Consider the following 24480-nt stretch of genomic DNA (forward strand, 5'->3'; position numbering starts at 1 on the left):
CACCTTTAGTCTTAAGCTTTTTCGCCGCTTTCTTTCCTGCGAGAGAAGAGGTAAAGACAGTTGGTGCATAATTTGTTTTCATTTTATGACTCTTTAAAAAACTTTCTTTGATATGAACGAATCATAAACCTTATGTCCTTAAGCAAGTCTTCACAAAACTGTTGATCTTAATTTATTGTGATACGCACCCCTTGAAACCTTGGGCCTGTTCTTAGACTTGTGGAAATATTTTAGTAAATCAATCTTTGGATCCAAATAGTCCATGTTACATTACGTACTTGAATCACTGGAAGTGTTTGACCTCTGCTTAGGCTTCTTCTTTGGGCTCAAGCCTGCAAAGATAAAATCGTTAAGTTACAGGTTTACATAATTTGTCAATTCGGACTCGAACCTTATTGTCGATTTGGACTATCGAACTGTATGGTCTATTCAGTCTATCGAACCTTCGGATCATTTAAACTTACTCTATTTTCAGACAATCGAACCTTCGGACTAACGTCCGTATAACACGTCCATATAACTGAAAACCTTCACAAACCCCACGACTGGTATACTGGTAGTATTATCCACCACCCTGTTTTATCGCAACGAACCAACAAAAAAAGGTTGGGAACACCTTTAAAGACACTCTTTCTTTTAAGGAAAAACAGTATCTCCCCAATAACCCGCGACCTGGATACGCTATACTACTTCGAATGGACGCGCTATACTACCTCAAATTTATATGCTATACTTCAAAAGGATGCACTATACTACTTCCAATGGATGCGCTATACTACTTCCAATGGATGCACTATACATGTACTACTTTTAATTGATGCGCTAAACTACTTCAAATGGGGGCGCTATACTACTTCAAATGGATGCACTATACTTCTTCAAATGGATGCACTATACTATTTTTAATTAATACGCTATACTTCAAATGGATGCACTATACTACTTCAAATGGATGCACTATACTACTTTAAATGGATGCGGTATACTACTTCAAATGGATGCGCTATACTTCTTCGAATGGATGCACTATACTACTTTTAGTTGATGCGCTAATCTACTTCAAATGGGGGCGCTATACTACTTCAAATAGCGAACTGACTTACTGAAACCGCCACTCCTGATTTTTGGTCCTAAAAAAAATTGGCAGTCATTTATATGTTATGAACATAATTATGAGAGAATGGCCGGGGCAAATACTTGTTAGTCAGGTTTAATAAAATAGAAAATCAATCCTTTTCCTAAATTTAATAGGTTTTTTTTGCATCACAACGCATTTTCAATATTTACATCTGATTTACTATAATAAACGCACATTTAGTCTTAAGCTTTTTCGCCGCTTTCTTTCCTGCGAGAGAAGAGGTAAAGACAGTTGGTGCATAATTTGTTTTCATTTTATGACTGTTTAAAAAACTTTCTTTGATATGAACGAATCATAAACCTTATGTCCTTAAGCAAGTCTTCACAAAACCGTTACTCTGAATTTATTGTGACACGCACCACTTGAAACCTTGGGCCAGTTCTTAGGCTTGTTCTTGTTCTTGCGGCCTGAAATACAAATGACAAACAAAAATAAATGTAATGAAGAATTGCAAGTACAATGAGCTTTTCTAATCTTACTTGAACTATGGAAATATTTTAGTAAATCAATCTTGGGATCCAAATAGTTCATGGTACATTACGTACTGGAATCACTGGAAGTGTTTGACCTCTGCTTAGGCTTCTTCTTTGGTTTCAAGCCTGCAAAGATAAAATCGTAAAGTTACAGTTTTACATAATAAAGAAACCCTCCATGTTTTATTTGGATATAGTAAAATAAATTAAGTCTTCACAAAAGCCGTTACTCTGAATTTATTGTGATACGCACCACTTGAAACCTTGGGCAAGTTCTTAGGCTTGTTCTTGTTCTTGCGGCCTGAAATACAAATGACAAACAAAAATAAATGTAATGAAGAATTGCAAGTACAATGAGCTTCTCTAATCTTACTTGAACTGTAGAAATATTTTAGTAAATCAATCTTAGGATCCAAAAAGTTCATGTTACATTACATACTGGAATCACTGGAAGTGTTTGACCTCTGCTTAGGCTTCTTCTTTGGGCTCAAGCCTGCAAAAATAAAATCGTAAAGTTACAGTTTTACATAATAAAAAAACCGTACATGTTTTATTTGGATAAAGTAAAATAAATTAAGTCTTCACAAAAGCCGTTACTCTGAATTTATTGTGATACGCACCACTTGAAACCTTGGGCCAGTTCTTAGGCTTGTTCTTGTTCTTCTGGCCTGAAATACAAAAGACAAACAAAAATAAATGTAATGAAGAATTGCAAGTACAATGAGCTACTCTAATCTTACTTGGTTACTATGGAAATATTTTAGTAAAATCAACACGAATAATCCATGTTTCATTACGCACTGGAATCACTGGAAGTGTTTGACTTCTGCTTGGGCTTCGTGCCTGGAGAAGGAAAGAAACACTTAAAAGACGATCAAGTGAAAGTGGTGCCGAGTTGGCAAGGTGCCGAAGTGATGATAAACATTGAGCTGTATCAAGGACAATACAAGCACAAATACAATTCCCTTAAAAAAAGCAGAACCAAAAGCAATATGTTTATGCTTCATACTTTGTTTTCGATCAAAGCGCATGTGAAGTAGATTTGTATACGCATAAAACATGAATCATAAAGCCAAAAGACTGAGTCAGTAAGAAAATGAATTAGCGTAAAACTATTTAACTATGACTTCTTCACGTTAAAAGAAATAGCTGGGCAATCTGATGCTTAAAATCTTAAAAGGCATTACAATTCAAGGTACAAGCATAACCATTTTTAAAAAGAGCTTTTGGTAGAGAAGTATTTTTTTATACTTATTACATTTTTTTGTCACCAGCAGAAAAAAAACCTGATTCGAGATAAAACATGAAAAACTCTTAATGGCCTATACAATTGAACAGCATCTAAACCAATTGATGGTGTTCTTTTTAAAATCCATCAAAATTGCTTTACCTTTTTTGCCCCATCCTCTGCGTTCTGGAGAGAAATAGAAAATAAAATTGTGATGTCAGTTATAAAGATATGTTGGGTATAATTGAATATTCCGTCGAAAATCTTTCAGAACCCGGGCTTCAAGTAAAAAGTAAATAAATAAATACAAAAAACTGTGTCACTGGAATGTAGCAATTGGATAAACAAAACCAAATAGTTACAACTCTTTTTCCCCATTATTGTTATTCACAAAGTGACCCTAATTCAGAGATTTACAGATATAATGATTGACTTAAACAAACAAAAAATGAAAAATGAGCCATGAAAAAAGAAAATAATTAATTCGCTGAAAGTTAGATTGGAATGAACTCAAAGAACGCGAAATACCATAGTTGCATAAGATTTCTGTCTTTTGTAAGACATTATAATAAAATAAATATCAATCGTTTCGTAGTACAAAAGACTCGTAAAATTATTTGAAACTAATTGAAAGCAAAATAATCAACTTGAAACAACTGAAAACAATAAGAGGTCTTTACGCCTCGGTCCTTAGTAGAACTTTTTCAAGAGCAAAAACAAATTTGACATGACACTTCCCCAGATCAAAATGGCACTCCTCCACGTGAAAAAAGGGACACGCTTTCTAGTCAAAATGACTTGGAGTCAGAATGATCCAGAGAAGTATCATTTATTTTTTGACTCGGATAAAAGTGTCATTCTGACCCAGAAATGTGTCCATTTGACTCGAAAAAGTGTCATTTTGACCGGTATAAGTGTCATTTGGACGAGTAAGAGTGTCATTTTGACTGGTAAAAGTGTCATTTTTACACTGAAAAGTGTCATTTTGACTCGGAAAAGTGTCATTTTGACCGGTAAAAGTGTCATTTGGACAAGTAAGAGTGTCATTTTGACTGGTAAAAGTGTAATTTTTACACTGAAAAGTGTCATTTTGACCGGTAAAAGTGTCATTTTGACCGGTAAAAGTGTCATTTTGACCGGTAAAAGTGTCATTTGGACAAGTAAGAGTGTCATTTTGACGGGTAAAAGTGTAATTTTTACACTGAAAAGTGTCATTTTGACTCGGAAAAGTGTCATTTTGACCCGGAAAAAAATTCACTTTGACCAGGATCAGTATGGGGTGAAATATGACCCGTAAGTAAGTCGAAATGAATTGAAAATGACAAAATGAAAAAATCAGAAGGACAATGGCTTACTTTTGTATCGGTAGCGCAGCTTGGATCGTTTCTTGCCGTTGGATCTATATCCAATAGAGCTGCACGTAAACACGCCACGGTCCGGCTTCCTGTACTTCATTATGGAGGTTTCGTCCGATCCAGATCGTACGAAACAGTTGAAGCCGTCTGTGACGAAACGGACGATCAGTCGCAGCGAATGCAGTTGCCAGCACCACTTTGGTAGTTCAACGGTCTGTAGTTTGACGTTAGAGGAGCTCATGATGCACGCGGATGTCTTCTCCACCTCTGAAAAAGGAAAGATCATTTACGACTAGTGATGACTTGTTGTGACTTTTGAATGGACTTGCGATGGCTTGTGATCAGTAACGACTTGTAATGACTCATGGTGACTTGTAGAGACTTGTCATTGACTTTTGGCGACTTTTGGCGAATGACCTGTAATCTTTACGATGACTTGTTATCACGTTTCCGTGAGAACTTTCGATGACTTGTTGGGGCTTGGGATGTTTGGTGATGATTTGTGATATGTTGTGACCCCTCGAGATCGAGTGAGGACATTGTGAGAGTTGTATTTGCCTTTTGATTTCTAAAACCATCAAAGAATAACCATCCATACCGACTTTGATCAACTGTCCACCACCGGAATGGAAGATGACATCTGACGGCTCATCCTTGTCGATTTCGAAGTCCTGAGGCTGAGTGGTGTCGACCTCCTTCGCGATTGTCACTTCTTCAGTGCCACACTCGAAGACTTCCTCTTCTTCTTCTTCGCTTTCTTCTACTTCCCCAGGTATGAATTGTTTTAAAATGGAGAAAAAAGTTGAACAAAATGTCTTCAGATGACTTCTAGAAAAAGATGTGTTTTTTCAATTCATAGGCTCAGGATTCTTTACAGTTGATCCTGAATGGCTGTTGACTATAGGTTTGGTCAACACAACGGTCCCGATTTGGTTATCCTATACGAAAGCACCGTCCGGCTCACAAGAGACGAGTTCCGGACAAGTTGCGGGTAGAATCACTCGCCTTGTCTGAAAGAAGCTCTGCTTTTGTCCCAGACATGTTTCGGGAAATGTTCGTTGACAGCAACTGTTGACTCACCAATACTGATAAAGTCAGTGCAGGAAGATTGTGGGGAAGGTATTTAGAATCCAGCAATTTATAACCGATACAATGTCCGCAACGTGTCCGAAACTCGTTCCGGATATGAATCGAGACAGGCCCCAAGTGAAGACCAAATTTGGTGTTTGGGTGTCTTCCCTCATCATTTCTAATTTGCATCAGAAAGCTAGACTTAACTTTAACTTCAGGCGGCCCAAGTATACGGGGTTCTGCGTATTGAACATGAGCAGGCAGGCTTTAAGGCTATACTGTTTAAGTATACTTTTGTTTACCCTGGCCGGTTTGGAATGTTATATTGTACTTGTTTTCTGTCCCTCTATCTCCTCTCACCTGTCAAACTGTCCACCCTCCCTTCCCTCCCCGTCCCCCGACCCATTCCCACTCGCATCCTTCAGTCTTGTCTGGTCTTACATTTTCAATTTCCAATTTTTGTTTACTTTTTGATATATATTTGCTTTGTCATTGTACTTTTGTTCATTTGTTGGCCAAAAAAAATAAAAATGATAATAATAAGAACATAATGAAACTTGATGTTAGACAAAATTCAAGCCCAAGAAAAACTCCAGGGGTGAAAATTTTAGGGATCGGGGGAGGGGGGTGGGGGAGAATAGCCTCTGAATTTATTGTGATACGCACCACTTGAAACCTTGGGCCAGTTCTTAGGCTTGTTCTTGTTCTTGCGGCCTGAAATACAAATGACAAACAAAAATAAATGTAATGAAGAATTGCAAGTACAATGAGCTTTTCTAATCTTACTTGAACTGTGGAAATATTTTAGTAAATCAATCTTAGGATCCAAATAGTTCATGTTACATTACGTACTGGAATCACTGGAAGTGTTTGACCTCTGCTTAGGCTTCTTCTTTGGTTTCAAGCCTGCAAAGATAAAATCGTAAAGTTACAGTTTTACATAATAAAGAAACCCTCCATGTTTTATTTTGACATAGTAAAATAAATTAAGTCTTCACAAATGCCGTTACTCTGAATTTATTGTGATACGCACCACTTGAAACCTTGGGCCAGTTCTTAGGCTTGTTCTTGTTCTTGCGGCCTGAAATACAAATGACAAACAAAAATAAATGTAATGAAGAATTGCTAGTACAATGAGTTTTTCTAATCTTACTTGAACTATGGAAATATTTTAGTAAATCAATCTTGGGATCCAAATAGTTCATGTTACATTACGTACTGGAATCACTGGAAGTGTTTGACCTCTGCTTAGGCTTCTTCTTTGGTTTCAAGCCTGCAAAGATAAAATCGTAAAGTTACAGTTTTACATAATAAAGAAACCCTCCATGTTTTATTTTGACATAGTAAAATAAATTAAGTCTTCACAAAAGCCGTTACTCTGAATTTATTGTGATACGCACCACTTGAAACCTTGGGCAAGTTCTTAGGCTTGTTCTTGTTCTTGCGGCCTGAAATACAAATGACAAACAAAAATAAATGTAATGAAGAATTGCAAGTACAATGAGCTTTTCTAATCTTACTTGAACTGTGGAAATATTTTAGTAAATCAATCTTAGGATCCAAATAGTTCATGTTACATTACGTACTGGAATCACTGGAAGTGTTTGACCTCTGCTTAGGCTTCTTCTTTGGTTTCAAGCCTGCAAAGATAAAATCGTAAAGTTACAGTTTTACATAATAAAGAAACCCTCCATGTTTTATTTGGACATAGTAAAATAAATTAAGTCTTCACAAAAGCCGTTACTCTGAATTTATTGTGATACGCACCACTTGAAACCTTGGGCAAGTTCTTAGGCTTGTTCTTGTTCTTGCGGCCTGAAATACAAATGACAAACAAAAATAAATGTAATGAAGAATTGCAAGTACAATGAGCTTTTCTAATCTTACTTGAACTATGAAAATATTTTAGTAAATCAATCTTGGGATCCAAATAGTTCATGGTACATTACGTACTGGAATCACTGGAAGTGTTTGACCTCTGCTTAGGCTTCTTCTTTGGTTTCAAGCCTGCAAAGATAAAATCGTAAAGTTACAGTTTTACATAATAAAGAAACCCTCCATGTTTTATTTTGACATAGTAAAATAAATTAAGTCTTCACAAAAGCCGTTACTCTGAATTTATTGTGATACGCACCACTTGAAACCTTGGGCAAGTTCTTAGGCTTGTTCTTGTTTTTGCGGCCTGAAATACAAATGACAAACAAAAATAAATGTAATGAAGAATTGCAAGTACAATGAGCTTCTCTAATCTTACTTGAACTATGGAAATATTTTAGTAAATCAATCTTGGGATCCAAATAGTTCATGGTACATTACGTACTGGAATCACTGGAAGTGTTTGACCTCTGCTTAGGCTTCTTCTTTGGTTTCAAGCCTGCAAAGATAAAATCGTAAAGTTACAGTTTTACATAGTAAAGAAACCCTCCATGTTTTATTTGGACATAGTAAAATAAATTAAGTCTTCACAAAAGCCGTTACTCTGAATTTATTGTGATACGCACCACTTGAAACCTTGGGCAAGTTCTTAGGCTTGTTCTTGTTCTTGCGGCCTGAAATACAAATGACAAACAAAAATAAATGTAATGAAGAATTGCAAGTACAATGAGCTTTTCTAATCTTACTTGAACTGTGGAAATATTTTAGTAAATCAATCTTAGGATCCAAATAGTTCATGTTACATTACGTACTGGAATCACTGGAAGTGTTTGACCTCTGCTTAGGCTTCTTCTTTGGTTTCAAGCCTGCAAAGATAAAATCGTAAAGTTACAGTTTTACATAATAAAGAAACCCTCCATGTTTTATTTTGACATAGTAAAATAAATTAAGTCTTCACAAATGCCGTTACTCTGAATTTATTGTGATACGCACCACTTGAAACCTTGGGCAAGTTCTTAGGCTTGTTCTTGTTCTTGCGGCCTGAAATACAAATGACAAACAAAAATAAATGTAATGAAGAATTGCTAGTACAATGAGTTTTTCTAATCTTACTTGAACTATGAAAATATTTTAGTAAATCAATCTTGGGATCCAAATAGTTCATGGTACATTACGTACTGGAATCACTGGAAGTGTTTGACCTCTGCTTAGGCTTCTTCTTTGGTTTCAAGCCTGCAAAGATAAAATCGTAAAGTTACAGTTTTACATAATAAAGAAACCCTCCATGTTTTATTTGGACATAGTAAAATAAATTAAGTCTTCACAAAAGCCGTTACTCTGAATTTATAGTGATACGCACCACTTGAAATCTTGGGCAAGTTCTTAGGCTTGTTCTTGTTCTTGCGGCCTGAAATACAAATGACAAACAAAAATAAATGTAATGAAGAATTGCAAGTACAATGAGCTTTTCTAATCTTACTTGAACTGTGGAAATATTTTAGTAAATCAATCTTAGGATCCAAATAGTTCATGTTACATTACGTACTGGAATCACTGGAAGTGTTTGACCTCTGCTTAGGCTTCTTCTTTGGTTTCAAGCCTGCAAAGATAAAATCGTAAAGTTACAGTTTTACATAATAAAGAAACCCTCCATGTTTTATTTTGACATAGTAAAATAAATTAAGTCTTCACAAAAGCCGTTACTCTGAATTTATTGTGATACGCACCACTTGAAACCTTGGGCAAGTTCTTAGGCTTGTTCTTGTTCTTGCGGCCTGAAATACAAATGACAAACAAAAATAAATGTAATGAAGAATTGCAAGTACAATGAGCTTTTCTAATCTTACTTGAACTATGGAAATATTTTAGTAAATCAATCTTGGGATCCAAATAGTTCATGGTACATTACGTACTGGAATCACTGGAAGTGTTTGACCTCTGCTTAGGCTTCTTCTTTGGTTTCAAGCCTGCAAAGATAAAATCGTAAAGTTACAGTTTTTTCATAATAAAGAAACCCTCCATGTTTTATTTGGACATAGTAAAATAAATTAAGTCTTCACAAAAGCCGTTACTCTGAATTTATTGTGATACGCACCACTTGAAACCTTGGGCAAGTTCTTAGGCTTGTTCTTGTTCTTGCGGCCTGAAATACAAATGACAAACAAAAATAAATGTAATGAAGAATTGCAAGTACAATGAGCTTTTCTAATCTTACTTGAACTGTGGAAATATTTTAGTAAATCAATCTTAGGATCCAAATAGTTCATGTTACATTACGTACTGGAATCACTGGAAGTGTTTGACCTCTGCTTAGGCTTCTTCTTTGGTTTCAAGCCTGCAAAGATAAAATCGTAAAGTTACAGTTTTACATAATAAAGAAACCCTCCATGTTTTATTTTGACATAGTAAAATAAATTAAGTCTTCACAAAAGCCGTTACTCTGAATTTATTGTGATACGCACCACTTGAAACCTTGGGCAAGTTCTTAGGCTTGTTCTTGTTTTTGCGGCCTGAAATACAAATGACAAACAAAAATAAATGTAATGAAGAATTGCAAGTACAATGAGCTTTTCTAATCTTACTTGAACTATGGAAATATTTTAGTAAATCAATCTTGGGATCCAAATAGTTCATGGTACATTACGTACTGGAATCACTGGAAGTGTTTGACCTCTGCTTAGGCTTCTTCTTTGGTTTCAAGCCTGCAAAGATAAAATCGTAAAGTTACAGTTTTACATAGTAAAGAAACCCTCCATGTTTTATTTGGACATAGTAAAATAAATTAAGTCTTCACAAAAGCCGTTACTCTGAATTTATTGTGATACGCACCACTTGAAACCTTGGGCAAGTTCTTAGGCTTGTTCTTGTTCTTGCGGCCTGAAATACAAATGACAAACAAAAATAAATGTAATGAAGAATTGCAAGTACAATGAGCTTTTCTAATCTTACTTGAACTGTGGAAATATTTTAGTAAATCAATCTTAGGATCCAAATAGTTCATGTTACATTACGTACTGGAATCACTGGAAGTGTTTGACCTCTGCTTAGGCTTCTTCTTTGGTTTCAAGCCTGCAAAGATAAAATCGTAAAGTTACAGTTTTACATAATAAAGAAACCCTCCATGTTTTATTTTGACATAGTAAAATAAATTAAGTCTTCACAAATGCCGTTACTCTGAATTTATTGTGATACGCACCACTTGAAACCTTGGGCAAGTTCTTAGGCTTGTTCTTGTTCTTGCGGCCTGAAATACAAATGACAAACAAAAATAAATGTAATGAAGAATTGCTAGTACAATGAGTTTTTCTAATCTTACTTGAACTATGAAAATATTTTAGTAAATCAATCTTGGGATCCAAATAGTTCATGGTACATTACGTACTGGAATCACTGGAAGTGTTTGACCTCTGCTTAGGCTTCTTCTTTGGTTTCAAGCCTGCAAAGATAAAATCGTAAAGTTACAGTTTTACATAATAAAGAAACCCTCCATGTTTTATTTGGACATAGTAAAATAAATTAAGTCTTCACAAAAGCCGTTACTCTGAATTTATAGTGATACGCACCACTTGAAATCTTGGGCAAGTTCTTAGGCTTGTTCTTGTTCTTGCGGCCTGAAATACAAATGACAAACAAAAATAAATGTAATGAAGAATTGCAAGTACAATGAGCTTTTCTAATCTTACTTGAACTGTGGAAATATTTTAGTAAATCAATCTTAGGATCCAAATAGTTCATGTTACATTACGTACTGGAATCACTGGAAGTGTTTGACCTCTGCTTAGGCTTCTTCTTTGGTTTCAAGCCTGCAAAGATAAAATCGTAAAGTTACAGTTTTACATAATAAAGAAACCCTCCATGTTTTATTTTGACATAGTAAAATAAATTAAGTCTTCACAAAAGCCGTTACTCTGAATTTATTGTGATACGCACCACTTGAAACCTTGGGCAAGTTCTTAGGCTTGTTCTTGTTCTTGCGGCCTGAAATACAAATGACAAACAAAAATAAATGTAATGAAGAATTGCAAGTACAATGAGCTTTTCTAATCTTACTTGAACTATGGAAATATTTTAGTAAATCAATCTTGGGATCCAAATAGTTCATGGTACATTACGTACTGGAATCACTGGAAGTGTTTGACCTCTGCTTAGGCTTCTTCTTTGGTTTCAAGCCTGCAAAGATAAAATCGTAAAGTTACAGTTTTTTCATAATAAAGAAACCCTCCATGTTTTATTTGGACATAGTAAAATAAATTAAGTCTTCACAAAAGCCGTTACTCTGAATTTATTGTGATACGCACCACTTGAAACCTTGGGCAAGTTCTTAGGCTTGTTCTTGTTCTTGCGGCCTGAAATACAAATGACAAACAAAAATAAATGTAATGAAGAATTGCAAGTACAATGAGCTTTTCTAATCTTACTTGAACTGTGGAAATATTTTAGTAAATCAATCTTAGGATCCAAATAGTTCATGTTACATTACGTACTGGAATCACTGGAAGTGTTTGACCTCTGCTTAGGCTTCTTCTTTGGTTTCAAGCCTGCAAAGATAAAATCGTAAAGTTACAGTTTTACATAATAAAGAAACCCTCCATGTTTTATTTTGACATAGTAAAATAAATTAAGTCTTCACAAAAGCCGTTACTCTGAATTTATTGTGATACGCACCACTTGAAACCTTGGGCAAGTTCTTAGGCTTGTTCTTGTTTTTGCGGCCTGAAATACAAATGACAAACAAAAATAAATGTAATGAAGAATTGCAAGTACAATGAGCTTTTCTAATCTTACTTGAACTATGGAAATATTTTAGTAAATCAATCTTGGGATCCAAATAGTTCATGGTACATTACGTACTGGAATCACTGGAAGTGTTTGACCTCTGCTTAGGCTTCTTCTTTGGTTTCAAGCCTGCAAAGATAAAATCGTAAAGTTACAGTTTTACATAGTAAAGAAACCCTCCATGTTTTATTTGGACATAGTAAAATAAATTAAGTCTTCACAAAAGCCGTTACTCTGAATTTATTGTGATACGCACCACTTGAAACCTTGGGCAAGTTCTTAGGCTTGTTCTTGTTCTTGCGGCCTGAAATACAAATGACAAACAAAAATAAATGTAATGAAGAATTGCAAGTACAATTAGCTTTTCTAATCTTACTTGAACTGTGGAAATATTTTAGTAAATCAATCTTAGGATCCAAATAGTTCATGTTACATTACGTACTGGAATCACTGGAAGTGTTTGACCTCTGCTTAGGCTTCTTCTTTGTTTTCAAGCCTGCAAAGATAAAATCGTAAAGTTACAGTTTTACATAATAAAGAAACCCTCCATGTTTTATTTTGACATAGTAAAATAAATTAAGTCTTCACAAAAGCCGTTACTCTGAATTTATTGTGATATGCACCACTTGAAACCTTGGGCCAGTTCTTAGGCTTGTTCTTGTTTTTGCGGCCTGAAATACAAATGACAAACAAAAATAAATGTAATGAAGAATTGCAAGTACAATGAGCTTCTCTAATCTTACTCGGAAACTATGGAAATCTTTTATTAAAATCAACACGAATCCTCCATGTTACATTACGTACTGGAAGTACTGGAAGTGCTTGACTTCTGCTTGGGCTTCTTGCCTGGAGAAGGAAAGAAACATTGAAAAGACGATCAAGTGAAAATGGCTTAACACAATTATTCATTAGTCATTCATGTTTTAATTAATGGACTTGATGACGATAAGAAATCATCATCCTGATAACAAGCAGAACACACTTTTGGAAACGTTGAGTTAAACAAACTGGTTCTTCTTTGAACTACACGACGCTCTACGAGATATCATTCACATGGTGCTACCGCAAACCTGACATTAATTGAAGGTAGATTCTCTACATTTAACACACTGAGATGAATAACTGGGGAGAAGGATGCCCAAGCTTTTTATGTACAGGTGCCGAGTTGGTGGTTGCCGAGTTGGCAAGGTGCCGAGTTGGCAGGTGCCGAGTTGGCAAGGTGCCGAGTTGGCAAGGTGCCGAGTTGGCAAGGTGCCGAGTTGGCAAGGTGCCGAAGTGACCAGATACCGCCCAAGCTCACCCCTCATAGGATGGCCGTAGTGAATACATGTTTGTTTCTCTGATATTAAATACCTAGCCGTATCAGGGACAATACAAACATAAAAACGCACCTTTCTTATTTCTGGGCTTCTTGGGACCTTTCTTTCCTAAAAATAGCAGAACCAAAACGAATATTCATAAGATGGATACGTCGGTGATGGGAAAAACCTAATTTGATTCAAAACAAATATCTTGATGTTTCATATTTTATTTTCGATCTTTTGTTTTGTCGATCCAAGCAACATGTGACGTAGATGTGTATACGCATAAAACGTGAATCATAAATCCAAAAGACTTACGCATTAGGACAATGAATTAGCGTTAAACTATCTAAGTACAACTCTTCAAGTTTAAAGAAAAAGCCGGGCAATATAACAGGCATTACAATTCGAGGCACGAACATGACAATTATTAAGAGCTTTTGGTAGAGAAATATTTGTTTTCATTCTAATTTCTGGTTTAGTCACCAGCAGTAGAAAAATAATCTGATTTGTATGACACTTGAGAGGCACTTAATGGCGGAAAACAATTTCCAGAACAGCATACTATAAACCAATTAATGGTTTTCTTTTTAAAATCCATAAAAACGCTTCACCTTTTTTGCCCCATCCTCTGCGTTCTGGACAGAAGTAGAAAATAAAATTGTGATGTCAGTTTATATAAAGATATGTTGGATGTAATTGAATTTGCTCTCGAAAAATCCTTCAACTCCGACTGCAAGTAAAAAGTAAATAAATAAATACCCCCAAAAAACACTGTGTCACTGGAATGTAGCAATTGGATAAACAAAACCAAATAGTGACAATTCCTTTTTCCACCCATTATTTTTATTCACAAAGTGACCCTAATTCAGAGATTTTCCAGATAATAATTGACTTAAAAAAAAATTTGAAAAATGAGTCATGAAAAAAGGAAATAATTAATTCGCTGAAAGTAAGATTGGAATGAACTCAAAAAACGCGAAATACCATAGTTGCATAAGATTTCTGTCTCTTGTATTTATTATAATATGAATATAAATCGTTTCGTAGTACAAAAGACTCGTGAAATTATTTGAAACTAATTGAAAGCGAAATAACAAACTTGAAACAAGTAAAAACAATAATAGGTCTTAACGCCTCCGTCCTTCGTAGGACTTTTTAAGGGCAAAAACAAATTTAACATGACACTTCCCCGGATCAAAATGACACTCTTGCATGTGAATAAGGAAACGCTTTCTAGTCAAAATGATTCGGAGTCAGAATGATCCAGAGAAGTGTCATTTATATTTTGACTCGGGGAAAACATTCTTTCTGACCCAGAAAAGTGTCAATTGGACCCGGAAAAGAGTCATTTTGACCGGTAAAAGTGTCATTTTGACCGGTAAAAGTGTCATTTGGACAAGTAAGAGTGTCATTTTGACTGGTAAAAGTGTAATTTTTACACTGAAAAGTGTCATTTTGACCGGTAAAAGTGTCATTTTGACCGGTAAAAGTGTCATTTGGACAAGTAAGAGTGTCATTTTGACGGGTAAAAGTGTAATTTTTACACTGAAAAGTGTCATTTTGACTCGGAAAAGTGTCATTTTGACCCGGAAAAAAATGCACTTTGACCAGGATCAGTATGGGGTGAAATATGACCCGTAAGTAAGTCGAAATGAATTGAAAATGACAAAATGAAAAAATCAGAAGGACAATGGCTTACTTTTGTATCGGTAGCGCAGCTTGGATCGTTTCTTGCCCTTGGATCTATATCCAATAGTGCTGCACGTAAACACGCCACGGTCCGGCTTCCTGTACTTCATTATGGAGGTTTCGTCCGATCCAGATCGTACGAAACAGTTGAAGCCGTCTGTGACGAAACGGACGATCAGTCGCAGCGAATGCAGTTGCCAGCACCACTTTGGTAGTTCAACGGTCTGTAGTTTGACGTTAGAGGAGCTCATGATGCACGCGGATGTCTTCTCCACCTCTGAAAAAGGAAAGATCATTTACGACTAGTGATGACTTGTTGTGACTTTTGAATGGACTTGCGATTGCTTGTGATCAGTAACGACTTGTAATGACTCATGGTGACTTGTAGAGACTTGTCATTGACTTTTGGCGAGTTTTGGCGAATGACCTGTAATCTTTACGATGACTTGTTATGACGTTTCCGTGAGAACTTCCGATGACTTGTTGGGGCTTTGGATGTCTGGTGATGATTTGTGATATGTTGTGACCCCTCGAGATCGAGTGAGGACATTGTGAGAGTTGTATTTGCCTTTTGATTTCTAAAACCATCAAAGAATAATCATCCATACCGACTTTGATCAACTGTCCACCACCGGAATGGAAGATGACATCTGACGGCTCATCCTTGTCGATTTCGAAGTCCTGAGGCTGAGTGGTGTCGACCTCCTTCGCGATTGTCACTTCTTCAGTGCCACACTCGAAGACTTCCTCTTCTTCTTCTTCGCTTTCTTCTACTTCCCCAGATACAAATGGTTTTAAAATTGAGAGAAACAAGTTGAACAAAATGTCTTCAGATGACTTCTAGAAAAAGATGTATATTTTCAAATCTAAGGCTTAGGATTCTGATAAGGCTCTGCTTATACCCGATACAATGTCCGCAACGTGTCCGAAACTCGTTTCGGATATGAATCGAGATAGGCTCTCAGTGAAGACCAATTTTGGTGTTTGGTGTCTTCCCTCGTGAAATATTTGAATCAGAAAGCTAGACTTACCTTCAACTTCTGGCGGCCCAAGTTTACGGGGTTCTGCGTATTGAGCACGAAGAAAATGAAACTTGAAGTTAGACAAGACTCAGGCCAAAGAAAAACTCCAGGGGTGAACATTTTAGGGATAGGGGGGGGGGGAGAATAGTTGCCCCGCCTACTTTTGATCAGGAACATACGGCATAGCCTCATATGTACATTTTACGTCCTTTTTTTATATTAAAAACTACAAATTCCCGATTTTTTCCTAGATTTTCAACACAACACAAATGTACGCACTAAAACAATTTCGATTAATATTGAAGTTCCTTTTAAGAAACCACGGCTTCAACTAGCCGCGAAATATTAGGGAATAAAGTTCTAAATGTTGATTTCTGATAATTGGCTTTTCTGAAAAATGGCATCCTGGAAAAAAAAGTTACTGAAAAAGAACTTTGAGCAATCATTACCTGCGCATGCGCACATCTCGCATCCTCTTTCATCCCTCTTAAAACCATTCTTACAGCCCAATCTACACATGACCTGTGAGCAAGCTGCGGAAACAAATCCAAATGCCAAATATCATTTATTTATATTATTTATTTATATCAGTCATCTATTTAATTTGTATTATAACTGGGTAGCCCATTCAGTGGAATCCACTGGTCTCACACGGGGCCCACAATATGGAAGACAGCTTGAAGAAATTACTGGGGAAAATTAGTTCTTACTATTAAAACTGCCTATCAATCAGTTGAATGACAGAATTTGTTGAATGGCAGAATGATCGATTAAGCCGCTCACCAGTGAGTTTTTAAAACAAAAGTGAAGCCATCAAAATGATGTATCAGCTGCTATTCCCCATACATTTATGTCAACATCCACTTATTCTGAGTCAGCCTTATTTTGTGTTGGTTGCTCCCCATACCGTGAGCTTTTACACCGGTTCAAAATGGGTAAGCCACTTTTAACACAATGAGATTTTCCAACTGGCGCCATCCTCATTTCGTATCACACGCAAAGTGAGCTGTTTTTAACGCAAAGAGTGGCGTCTTCCTGAATTTGTGTTAGCATCAACCGATTTCACGAACTAGCATGAATATTTCGTCATGTGTAGGATTTTCGTACTACAACAGATCGGTTTCACACAACTTAGCGTACCTGCGAAACGTTTCGATAAAATCATTTAAACATCTTGAACGTCTTGTGCGATGGCTGTTTGTGTAAGCCATTGCAGTCACAAAACGGTAGTTGAATCACCTCTGCCCGTTATTTTGAGAATAGTTTTGTCCGATTTACGTTCGGAAACTTTTAAAATTCTGACATGGGTAAGTTGGCATTTCGTCTACTTTTGAAAACGAAGCCGTGGATACGTTGAGCAATAGAGGGCTTATTTACGAGTAGTCACTGAAATAGTCCATTGTTATCCGCTAAGCTATAACGTACACCACGTAAATGTTTCTTAAAATTCTCGTCATTTACTATTTGATTCATAACAGTCAGTTTAATAACTACGACAAGTGCGGTGGTGGAGTGGTTAAGTCGTCTGCACTAGTAAACAGAAGGTCGTTGATTCGAGTCCCATCCGAGTATGTTTTACTCGGGACAACACTGAGTACCCTATGCAGTGTTTATAAAAATACGTCGGTGTAGGGCAAGGCTAATTCTGAATCTCATCACTTACGTTGGACGCACGTGTGACCGCAGCCATTCGAACAACATTTCATTGGATCGGCGCAATCGCTGTCATATCGACAATCTTCGCTGCAAGCACCAAACATGTCATCAAGTGCTTTGGGGCATTCACCAGAGCGGTCTTGTGGAACTGAGAATGTACAAAAGACAAAGTTAAAACTTCAACAAGGCAGGAATAAATAAATTAAATGCAGCGAGGTTTGACCCTGCAACCTTACGGATAGCCGTTCCTCATTTTGTCATTGTCTTTGTTCAAGTGGTGCTTGTCAGAAACCATTAACCCGTATATGTCATGTAGCCAAGAACCACACCCACAGTCACAATGCTAGCAACATTATAAAAATGGGCAATGACAAACAGGAAGGATAGGGAATGTTTTAATCGTTTGGTATGTTCTTGGACACTGGAAATGTGTCGTAGTGGTTTGTTTTCGGAATTGGAGGTACACATTACACAATTTTAACGGCAGCCTTTAATTACTTCCTCAGAGGAATGAAACCACAAAGCAAACTGACTTGGCGGCGCTCTACCGTCTGATCTGAGCTATCCAGCCCTTGATAACTCGCTTGGTAGAACACTGGAACGACAATCCGGAGGTCGCAGGTTGAAACCCAGCTCCAGTTAATTTCCTTGTTCAACTTCAAAATATTATACTTAGCCACAAAACTTTACCTAGATTGTGCAAACTTTTATTTTCTGCCTTGAATCCTTACCCTCGCATTCGCAGGTGTCACATCCGTTCTCGTCTTTCTTGAAGCCATTCTTGCACGCCATTTTACAGAAACAAAACATTTGTGAGCATGTATCGGAAAGAAACGATTTTGCTGATCATAGATGGGCAGCATAGTTTGACTTCTTTATATGCATCTCATTTACTGACTGACTGATTGGCCGAATGCCACTTGTGCGTAGACTGGTTGTACACCTGTGAACCGGGCAGTGGTATCGTATAGGATTACACCGTAGCACAATGGGCTAAATCCGGTCCAGTGTGTACACCAGATGCATGTGAGCTCTGGGTTCAGCTTCACTGCGCTTGCCTTGTCTTTGTTTTCAGGGTAGCGATAGTTTTGAATATTGTTATCAGACTAAACTGCCAATCTTTAAATTTGCTTCGTGTCATTTTGTCCTATTGTGCGTTGTCTCCAACGCTTCATCCGCCCCTCCTCCTCGGAAAAAAAACTTTGTCTTCAGTACCCAAACCACTCCATTAAAATAATAGATCAATTAATATTATGCTCAGCCTTATCGCATTCTGTTTATAATAATAATAATGTAACAATGTGTCGCTTATATAACGCTCTATACCTATGGTTTCAAAGGGCTTTACAATTATTGTCCATGTTTATCAGGAATGAGACCCTTTTTCTGCAGCAGCTCGAGATCAGCGCAATTTGGTCTCTACCTTCACAGGTACCCATTTACACTCCTCAGTGGAGAGAGTTAACTATGCTAACTAAAAACTGAGCATTCTGTTTTTATACCAACTTCAAAATCAAAACAATATAAACCAGATGAGAGTCCACTAACCTTCACATTGGCAGGTATGGCATCCACGCTCGTCTTTCTTGTAGGTATCACACCGCCGGCTGCACTTGATCAATGGGCACGAGACTTAAGCAAGAATAGAGAGATGAAACAGGTTGAACACCATATAAGAAACATCTTGGGTCGACCTAACTAAATTAGGCTGTAGAAGTCAAATTTTATGAATTACTCTTTCCACTTAATAAAACCCGAACTTGTTTCGAAACACTTGTCTGAAACTGTGGATAAATCATTTTCAATTCATAACTTGAGCGCATAATTGTTCAAGCAAATAATAATATTATTTGCACCTCGGCCACGATTACTGTCTTATAAGCGTTTGAAGTTTTAACAGCTGTTCATAACTGTATTTTTATACTAGTTTATTGATAAAATGTTACCATTTTGTACAACCTGAATTCTGGTTAAAGCTCAGCTAATTAAGTACGCACATCGATTAATTGTATAAATAAATATTTCCTTTTTAACATGTGCTTACTTTTCGGCTCGGGTTCCTCCTCATCTGCAATTATTCAATGATACAAAAAACTTTTAACAACGATTTCTTTTCATGGGAAATATTATTTTGCGGATTGTTATTCAAGATGTTTATACTTAATTTATCTCCTTGCGCTTTTGTTTGCAAATGTTTTTAAGGAAAATGTTTTCGGGACCAAGATTTTTGTTATGTACCGCAATTTCGTTTCGACATTAAAATTAATTACAACATGGGAAATTCAGTACCCTCGCATTCGCAGATGTCGCATCCGTTATCGTTCGTCCTTGAGCCCATTTTTACATGCCATTCGACAAGTGAGTGGTTTGCAAACTGTAAAAAGCTTTGCCCCCTCTAGAAAAAAAACCTGGCGACGCCCATGTCCATAAGTTTTTCTTCCGTGTACAGCTTAATATCATTTCTTGGCAAGTGTCACTACGATTAAAAAATTATTATGGGAGGATAATGAAAGTCTAATCACCTTTGCACTCGCATATGTCGCATCCGTTTTCATTCTGGGCAAATCCATTCTTACAGAATAGTAGACACATAACAGGACTGCAAGCTACGGAAACAAATCCGGAACAAAAAATGGCAATAGGACTGTCTTGATACAAAATATAAAAATATGCCTAATCTATTGGTATAAAACTATCTCAGACTGATAATGCTTATTTTGGGTATTTGAAGACGAAATCTAAATCTAAAACCTCAATTTGTACCTAGCCGCCCCCATACATGAGTTATCAGCATAAAATAGAGGGTTTCTTGCTTTAAATAAATCAAAATTAAGAATTCCATTTTGATATTTTGCAACTGCTTCCAATGTAATGTGTTTTATACAGAATTAATAAATAAACCGTCTTGATTTGATTCATTTGCTCCTCATACAATAATTTTTCACTTACGTTCCCTGCAGACGTGGCCGCAGCCGTTTGAGCAGCATTTCATGGTCTCCCCTGGGCAATCACTGTCTTGCGAACACGCTTCAGAGCAAAGCCCCATCATGCCTTCCGGAGCTGGTGGACATACACCGGGCCTAGTTTTGGGAACTGAGGAACAAAAGACGGGCACAACATTTTGATAAGATTTCTATAATTTCACCAACTGAGTCATAATGAATAAAATCTTTTAAAAAGATCCAAATGCTCACTTCTGTACACACTTTTATACACACAGGGTTCTGTTTTGTTCCGTTCTGTTATCAAATTTTTAATTGTAGGTAATGTTTAGGTTAAAAGGAGAATGTTTTAAATTGCAGACAGCTCAAACGATACCATAGTGATGTTCGTTAAGAGTTGGCCCATTCTATAAATTGAGGGTCCACTTTTTCCTGTGCCTGTTAAAGCTTAAAAACGTCTATGATTTTATAATTATTATACTATCCAACAACTTAAAGATAAGTTAAAGTCATTGTTTATGATACTTGAATGGCACATTACAAAGTTCCAAGCTATATTGCATATTACATATTACTTTTTCATAGATTGCGTTGGTCAGGAACGATTTATGGAAACATGACCACTCTATCATGTGTGTCCATTTAGGAATTCCCGCCCAAAAGTGTTTTCCGCCATGATGCATTATTTGGAAGGCACATCACTATATGTGGTTTTGGCTAATTGTTCTTCTTTTGTTACTTTATCTCCCAGAAACGTAATATTTAATGGATGTTTTTGCTGTACGATTCAATTTTTACCGCAAGTTTGTTTCGACATTATTAATTACAACATGCGAAATTCAGTACCCTCGCATTCGCAGATGTCGCATCCGTCATCGTCCTTCTTGAGACCGTGTTCACATGCCATTCTACAAGCGAGTGGTTTGCAAACTGTAAACACAATCCAAATCAAAACATATGTTTGACGTTTTTGGGACGTTGCAAAAGATTGGAATACATATTTTTTTGGGGTCAATTTGTCAACAAAATAACAACAAGGAAACCAGCGAGAGTTTCAAAACCAAACGGGCCTTTTCAGAACCACACATCGTCAGAGATTCTGACCATGGTGTTACCGCAAACTCTCACTACTTTACACTACCGCCATGCAAAGAGTCAAATCTCACTGACAAAAAGGAAAACAAGCTGAAGTGTTTTCCACAATTAATTATTCTACATGATGCATTCGGCAAGTGCATCATTATTATGATTTTTTTGGGGAAGTTGTTTTTGACAAGTTTCTTCTTTTGTTATTTAATGTCCTAGATTCGTGCAAGTTGATAGATTTTCTGCAAATATTCAATGTTTGGCACAATTATGTCTCTAAATTATGAAATTAAAATGCGGAACGATCATTACCCGTTTGCTCGCATTCGCAGATGCCGCATCCGTCTTTGTCCTTCTTGAACCCATTTTTACATGCCATTCTACAAGTGAGTGGTTTGCAAGCTGTGAAAACAATCCCAATCAAAACATATGTTTGACATTTTTTAGACGTCACAAAAGATTAGAGTACAGATTTTTTTGTCAATTTGTCTACAAAATAACAAAAGGAAACTAGTGAGAGTTTCAAAACCGAACCGGCCTTTTTAGAACCACACATCGTCTCAACAGAGATTCTGACCATGGTGTTACCGCAAACTCTCACTACTTTACACTACCGTCATGCAAAGAGTCAAATCTCACTGACAAAAAGGAAAACAAGCTGAAGTGTTTTCCACAATAAATTGTTTACATGATGCATTCGGTAAGTGCATCATTATTATGATTTTTGGGGGGATGTTGTTTTTGACTAGCTTCTTCTTTTGTTATTTAATGTCCTAGATTCGTGCAAATTGAAAGATGTTTTTGCAAAATATTCAATGTTTGGCACACTTAAGTTTCTAAATTATGAAATTAAAATGTGGGACAATCATTACCTGGTGGCTCGCATTCGCAGATGTCGCATCCGTTTTCATCCTTCTTGAACCCATTTTTACATGCCATTCTACAAGTGAGTGGTTTGCAAGCTGGGAAAACGAATCCAAAACAGACAAAAATGCTATTGAATTCTTCTGAAACACAAGATGTAGGCCTATTTCAAAGTTTATCAACATAATTTTTGATATAGTTTGGAGTAAAGATTAAATGGTTAAATTATGAATCAGATATGAAATGTCTAATCACCCTTGCACGCGCATATCTCGCAACCGTTTTCATCCGTGTCAAATCCGTTCCCACAGTACATATCACACAGGACTGGTTTGCAAGCTACAGAAACAAATCCAAGACGAAAATAAACTTTCTATGTTTTTTCTGGAACACGTACAGCCAAAAGAGGTGTTTTATAAATTTTGTTAAAATTGTTTAAAAATGAGAAGCAAAAACAAGACTGTGAACAAATATTTTAACACAGACTTCAATCACTTCACGCACACTGATGCTAGGGTCTAAACTTTAGCTATTTAGAGTTCGTGTTATCCGCCCCAAATACAGTTCGACTTTCTATTGAAAAAACAACAACATACACAAGCAAAACTCCAATTTGATATGGGCACTGAAGAACATTTTCATTTTCATTTGACGTCTTCTGGAACACACACAACATAAGGAGAGGTAAGCCTAGGCCTACGTACTGTGGTATATGTTGAGAGAGAACTCTGCAAGTATATGATCATGATACAATTACAATGGAAGACTGACGAGCAAATAATACATTTTTTTTTACCAGAACAATCAAGGTATTTAGGGGGAAATCATAGGGATTGGGGGATAGGGATTAGACTTTTCCTGAAGTTTTTGATAATTCATAAAGACATACCACAAATAGAGATTGAGTGAAATTTCGCGAGCCATCCCCAACACGCACACACACATCTTCATAAAGACCGGCAATCGTGGACCCCTATATTGTCCGATATCCTCATTTCATTCGTGTGTACTTTGTTTATATAGCAACAGCTCTTATTGGTTTTATACACGAATTTCAATGGTGCACTATCGTACAATGATTGAATTACAAAATGACTGTGAAATGTCTTATCACCCTTGCATGCGCATGTCTGGCATCCGGATTCATCCGTGTCAAAGCCATTTTCACAGTACATTTCACACAGGACAGGTCTGCAAGCTACGGAAACAAGTCCCAGGCAAAATATTGATTTTGTTTGAAACACATAAAATAGAAAAACAAGTTTGCCTTTATCTATTTTTAAAACAAATTATCTAAGACTGATAATGCTATTGGGTATTTGAAAACAAAATGTATATCAACCTTTCATCAATTGATAATATTAATCAATATATGATCATAAACAATTTACTTCAATTTTAGAACTGATTGATCGATACTCCTCAGCATCGTCTTTAGTTTTGTGTTGGCTGCTAAATCCATCTTTATTTGTACCTGGCCACTTCTCATAAAATGAGCTATCAGCAGAAAGTACAGGGTTACTTGCTAAAAAAAATCAAAAACAAAAAGCCATTTTGATATTTCGGAACTGCTCCAAAGGCCTAATGTGTTTTTGTACAGAATAAAAAAATTATGTTGTGGAGTGCTTGTGGCCTCGTGGTTAAGGGCATTGAATTCGTGGTTTGCAGTTAAAGCTGCAGGTTGTAGGTTCGAATCCAGCCTGGGGTCATGGTGCGTGTGCCCTTGGGCAAGGCACTTTGTCACTCATTGCCTCTACCCACCCAGGAGTAAATGGGTACCTGTGAGGGCAGGGATGGTTATTGTGATTGAATTAGCTTCCTTGTGCTTAACAGGCTGCATCTAGCTGTATACTCCCCAGGGAGGTGAGATGGTATTTGGAATGTTTCATGGGCTCAATGAGCAGGGGTAATAATGATGTAGCGCCTTGAGCATCAGTCCTGGTGGGAACGTGCGCTTCGTAAATACCCACTATTATATTGTATGCACGGAGTTGTACTTAC

The 24480-nt window shown here is 36.7% G+C and overlaps 1 protein-coding gene across 1 annotated transcript in view; it reads right to left on the reverse strand.

Moving 5' to 3' along the window:
- LOC119723228 overlaps positions 1–24480 on the reverse strand; it is a 44164-nt gene that overhangs the window by 12685 nt on the left and 6999 nt on the right. The window contains exons 10-66 of the mRNA XM_038193791.1: positions 23954–24004; positions 22735–22818; positions 22488–22577; positions 21928–22017; positions 21376–21459; positions 20537–20680; positions 20110–20193; positions 19632–19655; positions 19136–19219; positions 17595–17735; positions 16381–16464; positions 15941–15973; positions 15518–15679; positions 14920–15186; positions 13832–13855; positions 13308–13343; positions 12721–12762; positions 12540–12587; positions 11992–12045; positions 11806–11853; positions 11625–11678; positions 11439–11486; positions 11257–11310; positions 11071–11118; positions 10890–10943; positions 10337–10384; positions 10156–10209; positions 9970–10017; positions 9789–9842; positions 9603–9650; positions 9422–9475; positions 9236–9283; positions 9054–9107; positions 8868–8915; positions 8687–8740; positions 8134–8181; positions 7953–8006; positions 7767–7814; positions 7586–7639; positions 7400–7447; positions 7219–7272; positions 7033–7080; positions 6852–6905; positions 6666–6713; positions 6485–6538; positions 6299–6346; positions 6118–6171; positions 5932–5979; positions 4793–4954; positions 4195–4461; positions 3002–3025; positions 2413–2454; positions 2232–2279; positions 2051–2104; positions 1865–1912; positions 279–332; positions 4–36 (exon numbers count right to left, since the gene is read on the reverse strand). Of these exons, the coding sequence (XP_038049719.1) occupies positions 4–36; positions 279–332; positions 1865–1912; positions 2051–2104; positions 2232–2279; positions 2413–2454; positions 3002–3025; positions 4195–4461; positions 4793–4954; positions 5932–5979; positions 6118–6171; positions 6299–6346; positions 6485–6538; positions 6666–6713; positions 6852–6905; positions 7033–7080; positions 7219–7272; positions 7400–7447; positions 7586–7639; positions 7767–7814; positions 7953–8006; positions 8134–8181; positions 8687–8740; positions 8868–8915; positions 9054–9107; positions 9236–9283; positions 9422–9475; positions 9603–9650; positions 9789–9842; positions 9970–10017; positions 10156–10209; positions 10337–10384; positions 10890–10943; positions 11071–11118; positions 11257–11310; positions 11439–11486; positions 11625–11678; positions 11806–11853; positions 11992–12045; positions 12540–12587; positions 12721–12762; positions 13308–13343; positions 13832–13855; positions 14920–15186; positions 15518–15679; positions 15941–15973; positions 16381–16464; positions 17595–17735; positions 19136–19219; positions 19632–19655; positions 20110–20193; positions 20537–20680; positions 21376–21459; positions 21928–22017; positions 22488–22577; positions 22735–22818; positions 23954–24004 (3834 nt within the window). The remainder of the gene's footprint in view (positions 1–3; positions 37–278; positions 333–1864; positions 1913–2050; positions 2105–2231; positions 2280–2412; positions 2455–3001; positions 3026–4194; positions 4462–4792; positions 4955–5931; positions 5980–6117; positions 6172–6298; positions 6347–6484; positions 6539–6665; positions 6714–6851; positions 6906–7032; positions 7081–7218; positions 7273–7399; positions 7448–7585; positions 7640–7766; positions 7815–7952; positions 8007–8133; positions 8182–8686; positions 8741–8867; positions 8916–9053; positions 9108–9235; positions 9284–9421; positions 9476–9602; positions 9651–9788; positions 9843–9969; positions 10018–10155; positions 10210–10336; positions 10385–10889; positions 10944–11070; positions 11119–11256; positions 11311–11438; positions 11487–11624; positions 11679–11805; positions 11854–11991; positions 12046–12539; positions 12588–12720; positions 12763–13307; positions 13344–13831; positions 13856–14919; positions 15187–15517; positions 15680–15940; positions 15974–16380; positions 16465–17594; positions 17736–19135; positions 19220–19631; positions 19656–20109; positions 20194–20536; positions 20681–21375; positions 21460–21927; positions 22018–22487; positions 22578–22734; positions 22819–23953; positions 24005–24480) is intronic.

The sequence above is a fragment of the Patiria miniata genome, unplaced genomic scaffold (genome assembly GCF_015706575.1).
Source record: "Patiria miniata isolate m_02_andy unplaced genomic scaffold, ASM1570657v1 HiC_scaffold_16, whole genome shotgun sequence".
Lineage (NCBI taxonomy): Eukaryota > Metazoa > Echinodermata > Asteroidea > Valvatida > Asterinidae > Patiria > Patiria miniata.